Source organism: Choloepus didactylus, chromosome 2, assembly GCF_015220235.1.
Source record: "Choloepus didactylus isolate mChoDid1 chromosome 2, mChoDid1.pri, whole genome shotgun sequence".
NCBI lineage: Eukaryota > Metazoa > Chordata > Mammalia > Pilosa > Megalonychidae > Choloepus > Choloepus didactylus.
Window position 1 is genome coordinate 234,165,276 of NC_051308.1, and position 20,260 is coordinate 234,185,535.

Consider the following 20,260-nt stretch of genomic DNA (forward strand, 5'->3'; position numbering starts at 1 on the left):
GAGGCAGATGTGGGCTGCTACTGCTAGCTGTGTAAATGTGCCAACATCCCAGCATTCCAGCACTGGAGGTAGCCCTGGCCCACCAAGGCTTAGCCTCTCTCCTTCCAAAGGTTTTGTCTCCTGGAGGGACACGCAGAGCGGCTCCTGGTACATCGAGACCCTGGACAGCGTCTTGGAGCAGTGGGCTCGCTCGGAAGACCTGCAGAACCTCCTGCTCCGGGTGAGCCTTGCCTTCCTGCAGGAAGGAGAGGGGATGCTGGGGTGGGGGCGGCGAGCAGCATGTCCTCCTTAAGGCAGGCTGGTGGGGGCGGGCAGGACCTGCCGAGGATGGAGCAGGGGCCAGCCCAGGCCAAACCAAAGGTAAAAGACTTTGGGTTCAAGTCCCCTGTCTGCTTCTGGGCCCTGAATTGCAGGAGAGTCAGTGTTTTTTCTTAATGCGAGATGTAACTGCCTGAGGTGACATTGCCCTTTGGGGATCCAAAGGGGCTGCCATTCCTGCTTCTCCTCTGAGGCCCCAGGCTGAACCCTCCCGCACCCCTACTGATGGGGCTAAGCCTCGGTGCAGGGCTCAGTGGCCAGGACACTGCTCTGGAGAAGACAGGTCGTGGGGCCCGTCCTTGTCTGCTGCATTCCACTGTGTAGTTTTCTGTCCTTGACCCCAAGAATCACGAGTCCCTCTTTAGTTTATCCCCTTCTTAGGAGGCCCCCACGAGTGACCTCGGAAGGATGGCTTGATGGGGCCCCAGCCCCACTGTGTGAAAACCCTACTCAAAGCACCTGCTTCCACCAGGGGTCCCAGAGCATCTTCACTGCCTTTGGGACGTAGCACTGTGGGCCCCTCCTGCCCTGCCTGGTTATTTCGTTCCGTGGGAAGGGGCCCCGGAGGCTGGGACCACTCCTCTCTCCCGAGGGAGGGGCTGGTGCAGTGCTTTGTTGAGCAGGAGGGAGAAGGTGAGCAAGTGCAGGGCTGCCACCTAGCACAATTTAAGAGGACGCTGGCAAGGGGACCACACGCAGCCTGGGGCCCTGTGGGACGGAGAGGGGATGGTCGGGGCTTCACAGGGCATTTGGCTCTTGGTCCTGAGGTCTTTTCCTGACTTTTCTTCAAACCTTTCAATCTGATTTGAACTTTGGAAATTTTTGAATTTTTGAATTTTTTGAACTTTCAATTTAGGTGATTGCTCTGTAAACTTTTCCCTGGCAGAGGAGACTGCAGGCATAGCAATGTTTAAAGTGCTGATTTAGTGGCCATTCCTTTAGATCCTCTTTTTTTTTTCCTCATTTTTTAAAATTAAATTCAGTTTTGTTTTTTTTTTGGGTTCTCTCACGTTTAATTTTTTTTTTAATTCAGTTTTATTGAAATATATTCACATACTATACAATCATCCATGATGTACAATCGGCTGTTCACAGTACCATCATATAGTTGTGCATTCATCACCCCAATCTATTTTTGAACATTTTCCTTACATCAGAAAGAATCAGAATAAGAATAAAAAATAAAAGTAAACAAGAACACCCAAATCACCCCCCCATCCCACCCTATTTTTCATTTAGTTTTTATCCCCATTTTTCTACTCATCCGTCCATACACTAGATAAAGGGAGTGTGATCCACAAGGTTTTTAGTCACACTGTTACCCCTTGTAAGCTACATTGTTATGCAATCATCTTCAGCAGTCCAGACTACTGGGTTGGAGTTTGATAGTTTCAGGTATTTACTTCTAGCTATTACAATACATTAAAATCTAAGAGATGTTATCTATATAGTGCATAAGAATGTCCACCCGAGTGACCTCTCAACTCCGTTTGAAATCTCTCAGTCACTGAAACTTTATTTTGTTTCATTTTGCATCCCCCTTTTGGTCAAGAAGATATTCTCAATCCCATGATGCCGGGTCCAGATTCATCCTCGGGAGTCATATCCTGCGTTGCCAGGGAGATTTACACCCCTGGGAGTCAGGTCCCACTAGGGGGAGGGCAGTGAGTTCACCTGCCAAGGTGGCTCAGTTAGAGAGAGAGAGGGCCACATCTGAGCAACAAAGAGGTACTCAGGGGGAGACTCTTAGGCACAATTATATGCAAGTTTAGCCTCTCCTTGCAGTAATGAGCCTCATAAGGGCAAGTCCCGTGATAGAGGGCTCGGCACATCAAACCGCCAGTCCTCAGTGTTTGTGACAACATCACCATCTGTCCAGGTGAGGATGTCCAACACTTCCACATTTCCCCCAGCTCCTCAGGGGGGCCCTATAAATATATTTTTATTCTCTGCCCAAATTACTTTGGGATGTGTCTAGACCCTCTTTTGAATTTCTGCTTCAATAAAGAGAACTCCCAAGCCTTTTTCTGGTTGTGTTTTCACAGGTTGCTAATGCTGTTTCAGAAAAAGGGATTTACAAACAGATTCCTGGCTGTTTTAATTTCCTCCGGAAACAACTTTTCTTCAAAGCTTCCTGAGGCCAGGGCCCCTCACCTTGCCCCACCTTCCACTCCAAACCTTCCTGCTCCAGGCCTGGACGGCTGTCTCGCTTTGAAGGATTTTGTAGCCTGCGGAGGGGCTATATCTCCATGGCAGACAGGCTCCCAGCCGCTTCCCAACTGGAGACAAATGCTGAGCAGTGAGGGAGAGGAGCAGAACACCGTGGCCACCACGTGGCTGCTTCTGGGCTGGCCACTGTGGCCCGTGACCCCTGTTTTCTCAAGGGCGGTTTCTCAACCACGGCACTACTGGCACTCGGGGCCGGATAATTCTCTGTGGTGGGGGCTGTCCTGTGCCTTGTAGGAGGTTTAGCGGCCTCCCTGGCCTCTACCGACTAAATGCCAGTAGCCCCACCCAGTTGCAACAACCAAAAAGGTCCCAGACATCACCAAATGTCCCCTGGGAGGCAAAACTACTTTTGCTTGAGAACCACTGACCTATGGGAATTTTTGGCTACAAACAACCCAACATCTCTCTTAGAGCAGCAAGCTTAGCACTGTTAAGAGTCTGCACGGCTGGAATCTGTGAATTCTAAATGAGGTTTAAAAATTGTTCACTTTTCCTCTAATGCAGTGTTGTTAAAAACCAAATCTTAGGCAAATATAGATTCTCTTGTGCCTATGCCCCCCCCCCCAACTCATTTTGTTCAAACTCCTCTTTTGTCTTTTCTTGCAAGGGAGGTTTTTGCCTTTTTCAAAATGTTTCCATCCCTTATTTCATCTGATTCTCATGCCCTCCCAGGAGGGTGGCTGGGGTGGGAACCCTGTGTCCCTGTAGGTTAAGTCCTTTTGCAAGGAACAGAGTTAACTGGTGGAGAAACCTGGTCAGAGCCCGGGTTTCTGGGTCCCAGTGTGTGCCTCTGTGTGCCTGCCTCGGGCTGCAGGGGAGACTGTGCTGTGCAGCAGTGAAACGCTGGGCTTCCCCAGGAGACGTCCCATCCTCACGGCCATTTAAGCCACCCTCACCCTCCTCCCTTTTGCTTTTAGGGCCCCTGGACAGTAGGATGGTTTGCTAATAAGATGCACAAAGATGTGATTCATGGAGTTGTCACTTTATTTTACTTTTTTCTTTTGCTACCTTCCCAAGTCTGGAACAGTTCCGGTGAGTTCTTTTGGTTAGTTATTTGCAATCACCTGCAGGATACAGACAAGAAAATAATCAGGGGAGCCTAACAGAGCAGAGCTGCACCTGGCAGTTTCCTGTCTTTCTCCGTCTAGGCTGTGCATGGCCCGTGTGAAGCAGCTCCTGCTTGGGGAACTCTAATGAAAAATAGCCTGCCATGGCTTTTCATTGACCTGCTGGGGGCTTCCTGGAAAGCAAGAGTCTTCACCTGGAGTCCTGTTTGGGTTTCAGGGGGCCTGTGAACCCCTACAAGTTATATGCAAGATGTGTGGATGGGCATGTTTCTAGACTTCATTTCTCAAAGGGGGTAGGGCCTTGGAAGTGTGAACAACCACTGCTGTCAGCAAGGCCCTGTTATGTGCTGTGGGTGGGGCTGCCACCTGTTTTCCAAGGCTGTTTAGCAGTATCTATTCACATTTTTAATATGCTGACCCTGTGACCCTGTAATGCTGCTTTAGGATTCCCTATAGCACTCAGAGCAGTGTGCAAGAATGTCTGGGCAAGGAGCTTCATTGCAGCAATGTAAGAGTGAAAAACAGACAACAGATTAGAGCTTCGGTCATTGCATTCAAACAATGGAAAACTATGCAGCCATTCAAAAGAATGACATGGATGTATGTACTGACATGTAAAAGGTGATAGAGTTTTAAGTGAAAGATTATGTTGCAGAACATTATGGAGAATGAGATCCTATTTTTGTCAGCAGATACTGTGTACATATATACCTATATAGATATTTCCTCTCTGCACATATATAAAGTCCAGAAGACCACACACCAAGCTGATAATGATGATTCCCTTTAGAATTGGAGGTGTGGACCAAGCAGGACTTCTACTTCTTATTTGATACACTCCTATATTCCTTTAATATTTTTATAAAAGAGTGTGTTATACTTTCTAGAAAAACACATAAGGCTAGTAAACTCTGAAGACTCATGTATGGCTGTCATTCAATAAATGTTTGAATTGGCTCATCACCTGTCTGGGTGTGTGGGGGCAGGTGCTCCTAAGCATCACCAGGGCTGCAGCTGTGCCTGACTTCACCGCATGTCCCCGGGCAGGGACCACTGCGGGCTGCTTGCAGCCCCTCTGCAGCTGCCGGGGGCCTCCACCAGAGAACAGCTGGTGGCTCTGCTCTCCGCTCCTGGAAGCCATTCCTGGGCATCTGCGCCTGCTCTGGCTGAATGTGGGGCCTCTGCCCAGCTGCCCCACAAGGCTTGCTTTCCCCATTGATCTCTTGTTGCTTTCAGCTCCTGCCTGCTTGTGTCTGGTGAGGAACAGCTGATACTGGGGACAACAAGTCAGGGCAACTGTCCCCGGGCTCTGCTCTGGGCCCCCAAGGTGCTGGCAGGACCAGCTGCCCAGTGACTCACCCGGCAGCTGAGGCTGGAAAAGGCCCCTAAACATCCTTCCATCCAACAAGTATTAGGCCAGGCTCCTTTGAAATGCCAGTGGCACCTCAAAAGCTGGAACTGGGCTTTCCTCTCCTAAAACCCAACCAGCTTTCCCCCAATTTACCAGAGAGATGCAAATGAATGGCTGCTCTCTTCTTGATTTTATGCCTTTCTCCAACAGGTTCTTTTTGAATCTCTGGTGCCTCTGACCACTTGTTGGCAGAGAAACGCCAGCAGGCAGGCAAATGAACAAGGAGCTGGCGAGTATTAATGACAGAACTTGAAAGCAGCCCACCTGCTTCTATTGGCAGTGTATTTTTCCTAATGTGACCACATGCTCAGGGCTGTGGTTTCCTGTTTGATTTTATAATGGAGTGTCAGTTTAATTCAATTTAGCCGTTCTCTACAAATTAAACTTAAAATAGTGAAATCAGATGCCAACTTTCCCTTCTTCTGGGTCTCTGCCACGGACACAACTCCTGCTTGCTCTGCCTTCTAAAATTGTCGAGCAGCCCTGGCCTAGTTCAAGTCCCATTTTCCAGAAAAGTAAATGGAGGCAGTGGCAATGCTAGGAGGAGGTGGTTTGAAAAGTCCTCCCAGTCGGCAGGGAGTGTCCTCCCTGGCCCCCAACCCATCACCCGGCAGCAAAGTCTCCCCTCTCCCCCTGGGTTACCCCTTTTTGTGACTTTTCCTGCAGTGGCTGCCTCCATCTACTGCTCCTTGTATCCATGACACTCCCAAAATCAGTGTATTTTTTTTGTTTGTTTTTTGTTTTTAAATAATGTTTATGGCAATTATTTTAAACCAATGTGTGTTCATTGTTAAAAAAAAAAAAAAAAAGAAATCAAACGGTGTGGAAACTCAGGAGGGACCAGTTTTGAGCTCACAGGAGATAGCTCCCTGGGGACATGCTCAGAATAGTAGGGGAGCCAACCCCGTCTGGTTTGCCTGGGAGTATCCTTGTATTAAAACGGAAAGTCCCACATTCCGGGAAGCCTCTCAGTCCCAGGCCAAGTAGGACAGTGGTCACCTACAGAACAGCTGGAGGTACCCTTCAGGGAGGCTAATTTCCAATAATCAAGGCTGTGGGGGTCTAGAGCTATCAAATTTTGGTCTTTGCAGATAAATGTGACTTACAGCATGGGAGAGTGGTATCTGGGCCTATACACAGATACGCAAAAATAAAACAGTACCCCACACATCCTAAGAAACCAGTTCTTAATGCCTCGAGTAATATCCTTTGTTTTCAACCCCTTTGTTCAAGACCAACCTCTACGTTCCTTTTCACTTGATTCCTCACACACAGAGATTTGGGGGCTGAGGGGGCCCTGCAGGAGTTGGTCAGGTTCTGCAGCCTCCTCAGGGGGGCTCCTGCCATCTCTCAGGAGGAGGGTGGGGGTCTTCAGACCCCCAGTGGGCACTGCCCTCTTGGGCCAGGCAAGCGGGGCTGGGCCCACAGAGCCCAGGGCTCGCCCGGTTCTTACCGAGCTGATCCAGTTGATGTAGTTGGAGACCCGCGTGAAGACGGACGGCTTGTGGTAGTAGTTGCAGCCCAGGGAGGACCCGAAGCTGACCACACCGTGCACCTCCCACTGGCCGTCAGCTGCCTGGCAGTTCAGCGGCCCACCCGAGTCCCCCTGCGGAAGGCCAGAGTTCTGTCAGGAAGGACCTGGGGGCTCGCGCGGGGTGCTGGGAGGGGAGGGGCTGCCCATCAGAACCCATGTTCTCAATGCGCTCGTATTGCTCTACCGTGGGTTGCGCATCCTCTGAGGCCTCAGGTCAAGATGGCACCACGAGACCAACAAGAGCTAACTCTTACTGAGTCTGGGTGCCTGGAACCGAGATAAGCACTTTATATGCCTTATCTCATTTAATCCTCACAGAACCCTATGAGATAGGTGTTGTTAGGATCCCCACTTCACCAAAGAGGAAACACTGACACCCTCAGAGGTTAAGTGACTCGCCCGAGGTTGTGCAGGCAGGTAGTGAAGGAGTGAGACCGAATCGCCATCGGACAGTTCCTCTCAGATGGGTGAGGTTCCCTGGGGCTGGGCTATGTGGGCAGAGGCTGTGGAGCACAGCGTGACCCAGAGGGTGTGCAGAGGACCCCACTGTTGCTGAGAGAGCTCCTTCCCCCTCCATTCACCACTTTGCTGCAAAGTCTACCACAGAGCAATTCCATCTGGTTAGGACACGCTCCAGGACAGCGTCTGTGACAGGTGGCTTTAGGGAACCCATTGGGTCATTAGTAAGATTCATTCCAGAGACAAGCTAGGAGTCATCTCAGCAAGGGAATACTTCCCCTTGGCTCCCTTCCTAGAAGGAGGCAAGAATAAGAGGGATGGCAGGAAGGACAGAACTCCATGCGGCCCAAGGAAGGATCTCCTGGACACTCCAAGGACAGTCTCAAAACGTCTTATCCGGAGAGCACAAGGACAAAGGCCAGTTTCTCAAACGTCCGCAGCAGTTTCTGGCTACTTCTGCTGGGAGGTGGGAGGATGGATGTCACGACCCCTCGAGCCTCCCCCACCCTGGCCACAGTTCACTGCGGGGAGGGCACCGGGCCTCCTGCACTCACGTTGCAGCTGGAGGTGACGCCATCGCCGCCAGCACAGACCATGTTGGTCTTCACGGAGCTGCCCCACCAGCTGGAGCTGGAGCACGTGGCATAGTCCACGACGGGCAGAAGGCCCTGCTGCAGGATGTCAGGGAGCGCCCCGTTGGCTGCACAAGACCAGAGAGAAGTGTTAACCGGGGCAAAGGGTCTCCTGAGAAAAAAGGAGGCAGAGGATGCCTGTGGGACTTTCTGCCCAGCCCCACTCTTTCTGGACTACAGAAATACGTCCTGCCCCAGTGTTCTCTGCCTAAACAGGGTGGTTGAACCTGTATCTTGATAAGCATACGATGCCTCTCATGCCTCATTTCTGCTGAGTTTTCATGTGTCCTCCTTCTTGAAGATAAGCCAGTCAAGAGGGTTATTACTTTATTTATTAATTTACTTGCATGTATGCATGTTGATGTATCTCTGGACAAATATGTCATTTACAGTTTTATGTTATTATGAAAAAAAATTATCTGCACGAATTTCCCTAGAATCTGCCAACTCTCTGGGGATTTTGCAAGGGAAGGGCAGGTCTTCTCTTGCTCCTTGTCAATGGATTTCTGACCCTGGGGTTCACGGCAAAGGAGACTCCATGCAGCCAGGACAGGCGCCACTCAGCCAGTAGCGAGACCAGGTGCCACATGGGACAGAGAAGTTTTGAAGTGGGTATTGGAGGGTCTGCCTCCTTTGTGGAGCCCCAGAGGCCCAAGGTCAAGGGCTGAACACTGTTCTGGCCTCTGTCTTGGCCAGATGGAAGGACTCCTTTTCCTGATGTTACCTGATGTCACGTGGTCTCTCTAACACTCACTCCGTTAGAGCAAAAGGGATGACCAGTCCATGCCAGACCCCGGTCTAGGTGCTTGTCATGGACTCTCTCCTTCAATCCTCCCTGACCCCCCGTGATGCAGCTGCTATTATGATCCCTATTTACTGGAGGGGAAACTGTGGCATGGAGAGGCTGAGTAATGTGCCCAAGGCCCCATGGCTACTAGGGGCAGAGCTGGAATCTGAACCCGGGCAATCTGACCTCTTCTCTTGCCCCTCCAAGGCAGCCGCCATTACTTCCAAATACCTGGGATGATGAGTGGGGAGAGGGCCCCTGGCCGGGCATGGGGACATGGCCTCCCCTCCCACCCAAGCCTTGGGGCTCCCAGTCCCCACTCACTCTGCAGCCTTCCCCAGCCGGTGACGTAACAGGGGTAGTTGTTGGCAAGGATGGTGCCAGCAGCCGGGAGGCAGGCCAGCTGAATCTTGTCTGTCAGGGGGACGGACTGGGCCAGCTTGAGCAGGGCGATGTCATTCCTGGGTCGGGAAAGAGGCAGAGCAGAGAGAGGGTTGGCTCTTCCCATCCTTGTTTTATTTCTGAACCACTGAACCCCTTCCTTAGCCAGCCTGGCTGTGAGTCTTCCTTGTTTCGGGGCAATGAGGGATGGGGAAGGAGCTGTGGTTAAAACCATAAGAGTGCATTTTGTCCTGGAGTTTGGAGCCCTTAATTCTTCCAAGCCTCTTTAGGGGAACATTTCCAACAGGGATGGTGAGTAGGTTTTGTCTCACAATGTCCACTCTGATGGCTTTGTCATGGCTGCCTGGAGTGCTGTGTTGAGAAGGATTCTGAGGCTCTGTCCAGATCCAGCAGGAACCAAGCAAGAATACATGATTATGATGATGTCCATCCTGGCCATACACTTTGGTTTGGAAAATGGTAGGAGGTGCTCAAATCAAAAGGTCTTTTTACCTTCAGTCATTCTGCTCTCCCTTTCTCCTTGTACTTTGCTGCCAGATTCATCCTGTCTCACTCTTTTGCTCAGAAAACCTACAATGATTGTGGCAGATTGTATTTTCCAAGATGGCACAATGAGATCTCCCGTCCCATACACTCTTCTTACAATTTCATGTTGACACTCTGTCCCTTGAGGGGTGGGGTCTAGATTCCTTCCCCTGGAATCTGGGAGGGCCCATGATGACAGCAGAGGTGATGCTTTATGACTTCTGAGACTAGTTCCTAAGAGGAGAGATGGCTTATGTCTTCTCTTCCCAGGGCTCTTGCTCCTGGAACCCAGCCTTCAGGCAGCGAAGATGCCCAGGCCACACGGAAAGACCCCACATGTGGTGGTCTGAAAATGGGCCCAGCTGACAGCCAGCATCGACCCCAAATGTATGCATGAGGAAGCTTCAAGATAATGGAGCCTGAACATAACCTCATGAGAGACCCTGAGTGAGACCCACCCAGCTGAGCCCAGTCAGAACTGGAGAGATGATGACAGTAAATGATTGTGGCTGTTTTAAGCCCTAGCACTTCGGGGTGATTTGTGATGCAGCAATCAATCACTGGAACAGTGACAGCCATCAGTAGCACAGAGAGTTCAAGTCCTCAGGGCCAACAGCCTTCCCAGTCCCGACGCACCATCCTTGCCATCCGGCCCATCGTGTCTCTGCTCACATCCTCTGTTCCAGCTGGACTGCTCTGGTCCCTGCCCCCGCCTGCACCTGCCCATTCTGCAACCGGTCCCTGGTCCTGGAGGTTCTCCTGACTTGAAAAGCCCCTTCTCCAGCTCTTTGCCCACCCACATCCTCCCCATCTCTCAAGGCCCTCCTTCACACAGCCTGTGCCCGTTTTACAGCTTCCCAGGGTCTCGTGTGTGTGTCTCCTCTGGTCGACAGGCCCTTCGAAGGCAGGGACGACTTGGGACTCACAGCCGCTCAGCATCCCTTGTGAGCCATCGTCAGCAGTGGGCAGCAGGCCCCGACGCTTGTTTGCCGACCGAACGCAAGGACGCCAAGTGTTGCGGCCACATGGCATCCTCCTGTTCTCCATCGGGCTGGGATGAGGCGTCTTCTGGCAGATCTGGCAGCGTGGGCTCCTGGGCGGCCATTCAAGAGTGGCATATGCATGGGTAAATTATGCAAATCTGAAGTGATGCGGGGTTGCTTCTTTCTAGAGGCCCTTCTGGAACCGCAGACCTGCTCTTTTGGATTGGAGAGGAGAGGACAATGGGCATCTCTGGGCTCTGGGGTGGGGAGGGGGAAGAAGGGAAAGGGAAGGTGGCTTCTTATCCGGTGGAGAGATGACAACAGTGACGATGATGGCAATTATGATAATGTATATTGAAGGCCTGTGATGACCAGGCTTTCTGCTAACTGCGTCATTCCCCATTTAAGGCTACTTTTTCGCTCTAGAAACTTAGGAAAGTTCCTAACTTCTCTACGTCATGGTTTCCTTATCTGTGAAATGAGGATGATAGGGCCTCCCTCCTAGGGCTGTCATGAGGAGAAAATATGATAATACACAGGAAACATGTAGCACAGTGCCTGGCACAAGGAAAGCACAAAGCGTTGGTGTGATTATGAAAGCAGAGTCCTGTGGTTGGCAGAAAGCCGACTGAGAAGGCATCTGGCATTGCAGACCTTCTGGAAGGTTGCAGATCCCCAACATACCAGCCTGTCCTCAGTGCCAACACCATTGGTCACTGGAGGCCTGTGCTTGTGGGATGAGAAAGGGGAGCTGCGGCAGCTGCTTAAGTGTAGGGGTTCGTCTAAACTTCACAGGGGCAACGGCTTTGCGTGTCTTGTTCATTGCTGTTTCCCCATTGCCTAGAACAGAGCCTGGCACATAGTAGGTGCTCAGCAAATATTTGCTGATTGAAGGTGTGAATGAACCTGTGGCTCCTGAGTATCATTTTGTGCCACTGGGATCTGAGGATCAGTGATCATGAAAGAGCCAGAAGGTTCAGCAAAACTTCCCTGATCCTGGCTAGGTGCTCACATCCAGGGGCAGAGGCCGGAGGTTCAGCGGGGATCAGGCACAGCCCAGCTCTTGCAATTCTGTCTAGAAGGGGAGTCAGACGTGAGAGCCACAATTTCTAATGCATGTGCCATGTGCCATGAGCGGGCCTGTACCTTGGGAGTGGGAGCCGGCAGGAGCAAGTGGCTCTTCTGCAAGAATTCTGGCAAGCAGAGGACCTGACCTCTCATTTCCTCCCTGCCCCTGTCCAAGGAGACTAGACCACACTCCAGGATCACTCTCTCCCTTACTCCAGGATCACTCTCTCCCTTGTTCAGATATGTATCCTGGCATTTACAACTCTATTGCACTGGTGATGATAATGATGGTGATGGTGATAACTCACACATAGGGCTCTTACTACATGCTAGGCCCTTTTCTAAGTATTATCTTCAACATTCTTTTTGTTATCTCATTTAATCCTCGCAACAACTCTAGAGGTAGGCAGGCCCTGTTATAATCCTCACTTTACAGAAGAGGAAACTGCGGCACAGAGAGGTTAAGTAACTCGCACAAGGTCACACAGTCATTATTCAGATCTAGGCAATCAGGCTCCAGAGACTCCACCCTAACCACAACCCCACGGTGACCTGTGCCTGTCTGTGTGTCCAGAGCCCGGAGTCCAGTCAGTGCCCAGCACGACACATGGTACGGGGTAGGGGGGAGGACAGGGGCTCAGGAAAGGCTTCGAGGGTGGGGACAGGAGGGTACACGATCATCTAAGAGGAGAGGTGGGTAGGGGCTGAGGCCATTTCCCTGGAGGCTGGGGAGTAATTACCGTGGGGCTTCAGAAAGTTCTGGGCCCCTTTTCATCTTCCTGAGAATATTTTCCCAGGCTATCCCCCAGGCAGGATGTCAGGACATCTTTGAAATGTAAAATGCCTTGTTGGGAGGCCTCACAGGGCTTGGCACAGAGCAGAAACCTGGTCAGCGAGTGCCCGGGGTGGACCCTGGACCTGCAGCCTTCACTGGCAGGAGACCCAGGTGGCTTGACTATCTTTGTCTCTCCCTCCCCCAGTTTGCACCCCCACCCCAGGCACGCAGGTGGGCTGGCTCCCCCTCTGAGGGGTCAGAGCGCCTTCTCCTTGCCCTTCCCCGTGGAAGGAGCAAAGGAGGTGTGGGGTGGAGCTCACTGCCTTCTGACAGACCCCCTGTGCTCCTGCTAAGCCCACCCCTGAGCACACCCAGACGCTCCACAGAAGGTACCCTTTGGAGAGCTGGTTGGAGTTCCAGTCCGGGTGGATCACAGACTTGGAGACCGCGACCTCCAGGGAGCCGGGCTCGTCCGTGGAGAGGCTGTGTCGGCCCAGCACCACGCGGTACGTCCTGGAGGAGCTGCGAGGAAGCAGGATGGAATGGAGGGTCAGCTCCCGGCCAGCCTTTCCCCTCCTCACCCCCCACGGGCAGGGCCACCCCAAGGCATCATCTCCAGAGGCTTTAGTGGCCTCCTTTGGGTGACTCGGGGGTGGGCCCAAGCAAGCAACTGCTGTGGCAGCCACCAGTCGCGACATGGGATCCCCCCCCACCCCGAGGGTAATCAGCTAAAATATTATATAAAATATTTAAGGTAATAACTATAACTATATAATAATTATAACCATAATACAATAGCAATAAGCTATAGTAGAATATAAAAGCTGTAATAATATAAGCTATATTATTATGGGGAGACTGAGATGGACAGAGAAAATAGCAATCATTTGCCTCAAGGAATCCTAGTTCATTTTCTAGTTTAATTTCCCATCCCTTATTTTCAGGGGGAAACTGAGGCTGTGGAGGGCTAACTAGTCCAGAGTCCCACAGCCAGTGAGAATCCAGAACTAGAAGCCAGGACTCTTTGCCTCCCGGATCTCTATTATTTCCCCATCACCTCATAGATATAATAAATTAGGTGGGGAGAAGGCGCCACTCTCAACGATGGGAGAGTAACCCCGACCCAACCAAACCTCCAGTAAGCTCCAGCTAATGTGATATAATCAGAGGCCATAGGGAGGGAAGAGAACAAGTCAACAATGTTCTAGAGCTTTCTCTTTCCCTGTGGCCTTTATAATGGTGATGGTTAATTTTTATTGAGCACTTACTAAGTGCCAGTCCCTTTACATGCATCATCTCATTAAATCCACATTAAATTCTGTGACCCCCTTTTTTTACAGGTGACAATATTGAGGCTTGCTAAGTCATTGAAGCTGCTCAAGGGAATCTGATTTCAGATCCAGAGGCCACATCCAGTACCCCCAAGAGGGCGGGAACGGGGTCTTCCCCTCCTCCATGTCCCATCTTGGTGCCCGGCACAGGACACTCAATCCATGTCATGTTGACCAATGACTGAACTATAGATGGACTGAAACTTGGTTCTTGGCCAGGCAAGTGGCTATTTGCAAGGCTCTTTTAGATAAAGCAGTTCAGGCCATTTGGGCTCCAATTCTTCGAGACGAGCCACGGCCGGCAGGGTGAGCGGGCAGAGTGACTGGGGCAAGGCAGTTACCTGATGCAGTGGGCGGCTGTCACAACCCAGTTTTGGTCTATCAGGGACCCTCCACAGGTGTGGTGCCACTGGCCACTGGAGCTGTACTGCAGGGAGACCTGCAAAGAAGCATGGACGCTCCGGTAGCTGAGAGGGCTGGGCCTCCCTCTCACTCTTCAGCATCCCTGAGAGCAGGGCTGGGCTAGGGTAAGGCGAGTGAGGCAATCGCCTCGGGTGCAAAATTCAAGGGGGCATCAAAAATCTTGGTACTCAAAATAAATAACATTTTAATGCAATATTAAAAAAAGTCAAAAGTCACCTAAAATTTATGATGAACCAAATGCCAAAATTTTATATAAAAACAATGAAAAATAACTGTTCTGAACATCTCTCTGCAGTTCTGTTTGTTGAGCTTTTCCCCTTCTTGGGAGCTATTTCCTTAGGTTGTAGCCCTCAAATTTAATATATCTAAAACTGAACACTTGATTTCTGCCCCCAAACCTGCTCTTTCCCCACCTTTCCCCGCTTTACCCCATATCCCCGTTTTCCCCACTTTACCAGCTGCTCAGGTCAAAAACCTTGGAGTCCCACTAAATAATGACTGTGTGACCTTGTGCGAGTTACTTAACCTCTCTGTGCCGCAGTTTCCTCTTCTGTAAAATGAGGATTATAACAGGGCCTACCTCTAGAGTTGTTGTGAGGATTAAATGAGATAACAAAAAGAATGTTAAAGATAATACTCATTCAAATCCATTAGCAAATCCCATCAGCTCCACTTTCAGACTAAGTAGAGAAGGCTTCCCCTTCTCACTCCACGGCTGCTAGTCCGAAGTAGCTTCATCTCTCACCCAGGTATTACTTTAGCCTCCGATCTGATCTTCCCACTCCCACCCTGGTCCTGTCCCACCCCATATTTTCTCAACACAGAAGCCTTTTTCTCTTCTTGGATTAGACTCTCCGGTGGCTCCCCACCTCTCACTGGATAACACCCACCATCTGGCTGAGGGTCTATAAGGCCCTAAACAACCCCTCTGAGATCACTGCCTTCCACACCCCTCTGCTCTAGCCACACTGGCCTCCATGCAGCTCTGCAACGACACCAGGCTCACTTCTACTGCAGGGCCTTTGCATGTGCCGTTCCTGCTGCCTGGAATATTCTTTTCCCAGGTATCAGCAGAGCTCTCTCCTCCAATTCCCACAGGGCTCTGCTTAAGGTTATACCTTCTCAAGGCCTTCTCTGACCACACGATCTAAAATAGGGTGTGCACACATGCAGTACAAACACACATACACACATATGCACATGCACACTCACACACACACCTGCATACACACAGATACACAGGTCTCTCTAGTCTTGCCCCGTCCTGCTTTATTCTTCATCGTACTATCCTTCACCCCCTGAAGTGTTACGTGCTTAGCCATTCAATTGTTTATTGTCTCACTCCCCCACTTTAAAATAAACTCTGCAAATTTTTCTTTTCACTGCTGTGTTTCAGGTGCCTGCAAAACGCCTGGCACAGTAATAAAGACTCTCTGATTGAACAAGTGAGTGAATAAATGAATGAATGAATGAATGAATGGAAGTGGAATCACCAGGGCCAGGGCCTGGACTCTCCTACAGATTTTATCAGCTGTTCCTCTGGTTTTTCCTTGAGGAGTAAACCCATTTGTAGGAAAATGAGAATGCACAAGTGTACTGGATCTCTCATGGCACTTTAAAAAAAAATTTTAAATTAAAAAAAAATTTTTTTTATTTTAAATAATATTAAAAAAAATAAAAACGTTTCTGTTTAGGTTTGATGGTTCAGTGGGTGTGGGATGGAATTTTCAGGCAGCTGTATTTGGTACCGTCTCAGTCCCTAATGACGCTGTCTCACCCCCTTCCCCTTCCTTTTTCCTCCTGCCGCTCCGTGCCCACAGAGAGGAGACAGCTGCCCGTGGGGCGCGGATGGCTCTGCGGTCCCGGTAACTGTGGGGGATGACTATCTCTGTCGGCAGATGCCTGCTTTTCTCTGAGCCCCCTCATCTCTGATTGGCCACTTGGCATTTTCTGGTTTGCTTGACGCTAATGGGGCCTTCATGAACTGGCTTCCAAAAAGTGCTTAAAATTAGACAAAATGAAAAAAAGATGTCTCTCTGAAATTCTAAAACCAGGTTGAAAGCATCCTACCAATGTGAGGTTTTGTCAGTTTAGTACATTTTATTTGCAGGCAGCAAACTGTGGCCAGAATAGTCTGGATGAACCAATTTGAATGTCCACTTTCCTTCTGGCTAAACGGATGACTTTGGGCAATTACCTAACTTTTCTGAGCCCCAGTTACCTCATCTGTAAATTGGGATAAAAATACCTACTGTGCAGGGCTCTTGGGAGGCTTAATAATCACAATAGGTAACACCATAAAGGTCTAATAACTTGAGCATTTACCACGTGCCCGGTAAGCTCGGGATATGAATTGGTTTATTTCATAATCATAGAATCCCATGAGGTGGATACTCTTATTCCCAATTTACAGATGAGATAACAGAGGCAGCAGATTGGCATCTGTACAATGGAGTCCATGCCATAGGACTGTTAGATATTCTAAATATTACCCATGGAGAAGGGAAAATTGAATTGCTGCAGGTCTAGTATGTGGTTGAGCTGGAGTTTGAATCCAAGTGTGTAAACTTTACACATCCTATGGTAGTTATAAAGCACTCGGCACTTTACTTTTGAGGGTCTGTTGGATTGGTTTAGGGGTGTCAACTAAGGGTCACAATCTTGGACAGTGGCCAGGCTACAAGAGTCCTCTCCGGGAGTTTGGGGCTGGGTCATATTGGAGCCTGAGGCTAATCCTATCTTCACTCAAAATTTTGATATTTTGCTCATCAAGGAATTTATTATTATTTTTTTGCATTAAGTTTGATTAAAAAAAATAGTGCGTTAAGTATTATCCATTTTAGTTACTGAGTTTTGTGGTCCCCCTTTAAATTCTGCACCCAAGGTGAGTGCCTCACTTGCTGCCCCTAGTGCCAGCCCTGCTAGACCTCCCCACCCACCCCAATAAAAAATCACGCCAAGGAAACAGAAGCAAGAAGTGTAGAGGCTCCTGTAAGACTGACATTAATTGGTTCTCAAAGCAAGGGCACATTTGTGTAAGTGCTGTTGATTAGTCCAGAGGATGAGAAATATTTCTGTAGGCAGCACTGACTGATTCTCAGCACAAGTGAGCCCTCTGATAAGGAGGGCATATGGCCTCTCTTCCAACTTCCCAGAGAAAAAAAATATTGGGGGACTGTGAGAAAAGCAAAAGAACTAGCAAAAGTACACGAAGAAAACATATAAATCATGAAATATCAGTTGCCATGCTGTGATCAGAGCTCTTTTAATTGAAGGGCCAGATTAACGGCTGTTCCCCATTAACTCCTGCGAGACATTCTGACGGCTGCATGGGACGCCCCAAACACTCAGAGTTAATGGGTGCTAGGTGCTCCCACCACTTAAGTTGTATACTCTCCCCGATTCAGTTGGGTTTCTTCCCAAACTTGTTTATGCCATGTGCTTGTGTTGAAATTATGTTATTTGATTAAACATGTAGCCAGTGAAATTGGAGTTCAGAAAAGAGAGTTGTGATTTATGTGGAAGCTAAGTTAAATGCTTGGAAGGGACTGGATAAACGTGACTTTAAAAATTGCTATTGAATTAGGCTTCTGTGAAAAAACTGAAAGATTGGAGGAAAAAGTTATAAAATCTGGTTGAGCTCATCATTCAGAATGCTTCACGAGTGCTTGGAAGTACTGTTCAACTTTAAAGATTGATGAACAAATGTATATTTACATGTTATAAATTAAAATGAAATGCTTAAAGTATATATGTAAGATTTTGAAGTAATTTCTCTCTAATCAGCTTTTCAATTACTCATTCCAAATCATGTCAGATAAGAGAGATTTTCTTGTATTTATTTCTGTCAGTGTAACCCCACACATATTTCCTTCGAGAGCCCTAGCACTAAAAGGTCTTAGTAATTTGTGCCTATGCTCCACCCAGCATTTCAATCTTGTTCTCACTATGATCACCTCAAGGTATAGGAGACATTTATTTTCATTGGTAACATTGATTTACTTGTAGATAAGGATTAATTTGCATAAAGAGCACTGATGCCTTCCTTAAAGCAAGGAACATTTGCATGGATGGTCTTGAAAACTTCACAGGTAGTACATTCTCAAGAAAATATCTGATTGGTTAACAGAGTAAAATATATTTATGAGTCTGGGTATATGGGTGAGGCAGCTTGAGCTGGAGGAGTGGGTAGAGCAGCTGGAGAAGGAGCCTCTCCCTGAAATGTATTTTATTGGTGAAGTTTCCCATCCTGCCCTCTGAGTCCCCACCAATTCTCATCTTGGCGAGTGCCACAGACCCCTTGGTTGAAGGGCCAAGGGATGATGGGAGGTAGGTGAGGGCAGGGAGGAAAGAAGTTGGGGGTGGTTGACTCACCTGCCAGGGCCAGCTGTTGGGTTTTGCATCTTCACCTCCAACCACCCTGGGCAGCTGGGGCACATAAGTGGGGAGCCCACAGCTGAGAGCTGTAAAAAGAGAAAGAGCTGTGGGTCCAGGAAGCAGTGACCTAAACAATGCAACCTACACTTGCCACATTCCCAACCCCAAATAGAAAATCCATATTCTGGAAGGATCTTAAAAGTCATAGAGTCCTGTCCTTTGCTCTACTTTTTTGAAACCCTTCTTTGGAACTCCACTTCAACTTCCTTATAGCCATGGGACTGAGTCTGGGGTGGGGGGTGTCCCATCCCCAGCCCCACCAGGGGAGTGAAATAAAAGCAGTGCCTCTGGGTGACAGGGCTTACCTCCAGCCACCAAAGTGGACAGCAGTAGGGTCCTGATCATGGTGTGACCTTGGGAGTCCTGCAAGCGTGGTTCTTTGCTAAGGCCCTGGTTTTTATGCACAGGCTTATCGGCCAGAGATATACGAGAAACGTGCAAGATGGAGATTTTCTCAAAGCACAGTGGAAAAAATGTTTGCGTCCAAATATTTTTTTTCCATTTTCTGCCATCCATCATCCTGGAAATATTTTCAAAAAGACACCAAAAGTGCATTTTGAAATAGGGGTTTTATATGCTTTCAAAAGATTAGGTTGTATGTTCAGGGAGGAAGAAAAATATTGGCTGTTGGTCCTTGGAGTTGTGTTTTCAAAGAAAAAATTAAGTTGGTGTACTGAAGAAGCAGTATTCTGGGCCAGTCGTTCTCATCTGGGCTGATTTTGTCCACCAGGGGACACTGGCAATGTCTGGAGACATTTTGGGTTGTCTTGGTGGGGTGTGTGTGGTTCCTTTGGCATCTAATGGGTGGAGGCCAGGCATGCTGCTAAACATCCTACAGTGTTTAGCCCCCCATGACAAAGAATTATCTGGCCCCACATTATCAGTAGTAGTAAGAAACCTGTTATAGGTCGTGCAGAGGCTTGCTGTGTGACTGGGATGAGTCGATTCGATGTAAGTCTCTAAGCCTGGAGCTCCTCATCTGTGAAACAGGGACAAACATGTGCCCAGTCTGGGTCATAATATTACGGAGAGGAATTGAAAAGTGTGGTTGGAGCAGAGAATGTGTTTACATAGGAGATGCACACGACAGAGCCACATGATTAGGTTTTGGCAGCCCCAACAATGGGGTGAAAGAGAGTGCTGGCAGGGGAGTTGGGATGGACTAAGAAGTATATTACTCTCTGCTTCCATGATAATAGTTTGCACCTCTCCAATAGATTCATGTTCCAAATGGGATCAAAGCAGGAGCTTCTTAGAAAGTGGGGAAAACAGGAAGGGAGCAGATACTCGCCGAGCACCACGTATAGGCCAGATGCATTTACATCTCTCTGATCTAATCCTTGTAGAAGCCATGCAAGACGGTCTCATTTTTCAGAAGAGGAAGTTGAGGTTCAGAGAGGCAAAGCGACTTGCCTAAGATCACACAGCTCCTAAGAAGCAGAGTGAGGATTTGAACTTAGGTTTGCCTCATCCCTGAATTCCTTAATCTTGATGCCACTGGAGATGACGTTCTAAATTAACTCCTAGCACTGTAAAAAGCCTTAGAGTCCTAGATAAGGATCCAGCCTGGACTGCAGCACTATTGTACAGGTGAGAGAATGGGCGGGAGGGAACTTGGTAATCTCCCAAGGATCATGGGAAGGGGAGGGTGGTTGGGGTGCAGGAGAATCCCACTGGATGAGATGTCAGAAGACCTGGGTTCTAGTCCCACCTCTACCCCTACCCCCCTGTTAACAGCTGGGACTTTTATTATAATCCCTAGCAGTGACTACAGCAGCCAACTATTTCTGGTCTCCTATTTTATCTCGAAAGTTAATGTGAGTTTGGCATTCCGTTCCATGATGTATCTGTGTTTGTTTTAATATAAAAATAAGGTTTT

At 49.0% G+C, this 20,260-nt stretch overlaps 2 protein-coding genes across 6 annotated transcripts in view; one reads left to right on the forward strand and one right to left on the reverse strand.

Annotated features, from left to right (window-relative positions):
• Nucleotides 1–5,849, forward strand: part of CASP9 (caspase 9) — a 28,617-nt gene extending 22,768 nt beyond the window's left edge. The window contains exons 8-10 of one of the 5 annotated variants that reach the window (XM_037828454.1): nucleotides 111–220; nucleotides 3,465–3,579; nucleotides 5,176–5,849. In XM_037828454.1, the coding sequence (XP_037684382.1) occupies nucleotides 111–220; nucleotides 3,465–3,579; nucleotides 5,176–5,186 (236 nt within the window). In that variant the 3' untranslated portion in view covers nucleotides 5,187–5,849. Of the gene's footprint in view, nucleotides 1–110; nucleotides 221–2,363 lie in introns of all 5 variants that reach the window. The other 4 variants (XM_037828453.1, XM_037828451.1, XM_037828452.1 and 1 more) reach the window with 4 other exon arrangements.
• Nucleotides 5,850–6,253: 404 nt separating this feature from the next.
• LOC119514617 (chymotrypsin-like elastase family member 2A) lies at nucleotides 6,254–18,726 on the reverse strand. Its single transcript, XM_037810442.1, has 7 exons — nucleotides 18,687–18,726; nucleotides 18,319–18,407; nucleotides 13,863–13,960; nucleotides 12,584–12,712; nucleotides 8,762–8,898; nucleotides 7,573–7,718; nucleotides 6,254–6,631 (listed from the first exon to the last, which is right to left on the reverse strand). Exons 1-7 carry the CDS (start codon nucleotides 18,724–18,726, stop codon nucleotides 6,254–6,256), a joined length of 1,017 nt encoding a protein of 338 aa, XP_037666370.1.
• Between the last annotated feature and the right edge of the window lie 1,534 nt (nucleotides 18,727–20,260).

Coding starts and splice junctions, on each gene's coding strand:
- LOC119514617 (XM_037810442.1), bottom strand. CDS start 18,726: ATGATCAGGACCCTACTGCTGTCCACTTTGGTGGCTGGAG. Junction 18,408..18,686: donor GTCCACTTTGGTGGCTGGAG/GTAAGCCCTGTC, acceptor CTCTTTTTACAG/CTCTCAGCTGTGGGCTCCCC. Junction 8,899..12,583: donor TCCAACCAGCTCTCCAAAGG/GTACCTTCTGTG, acceptor TTCCCGACCCAG/GAATGACATCGCCCTGCTCA.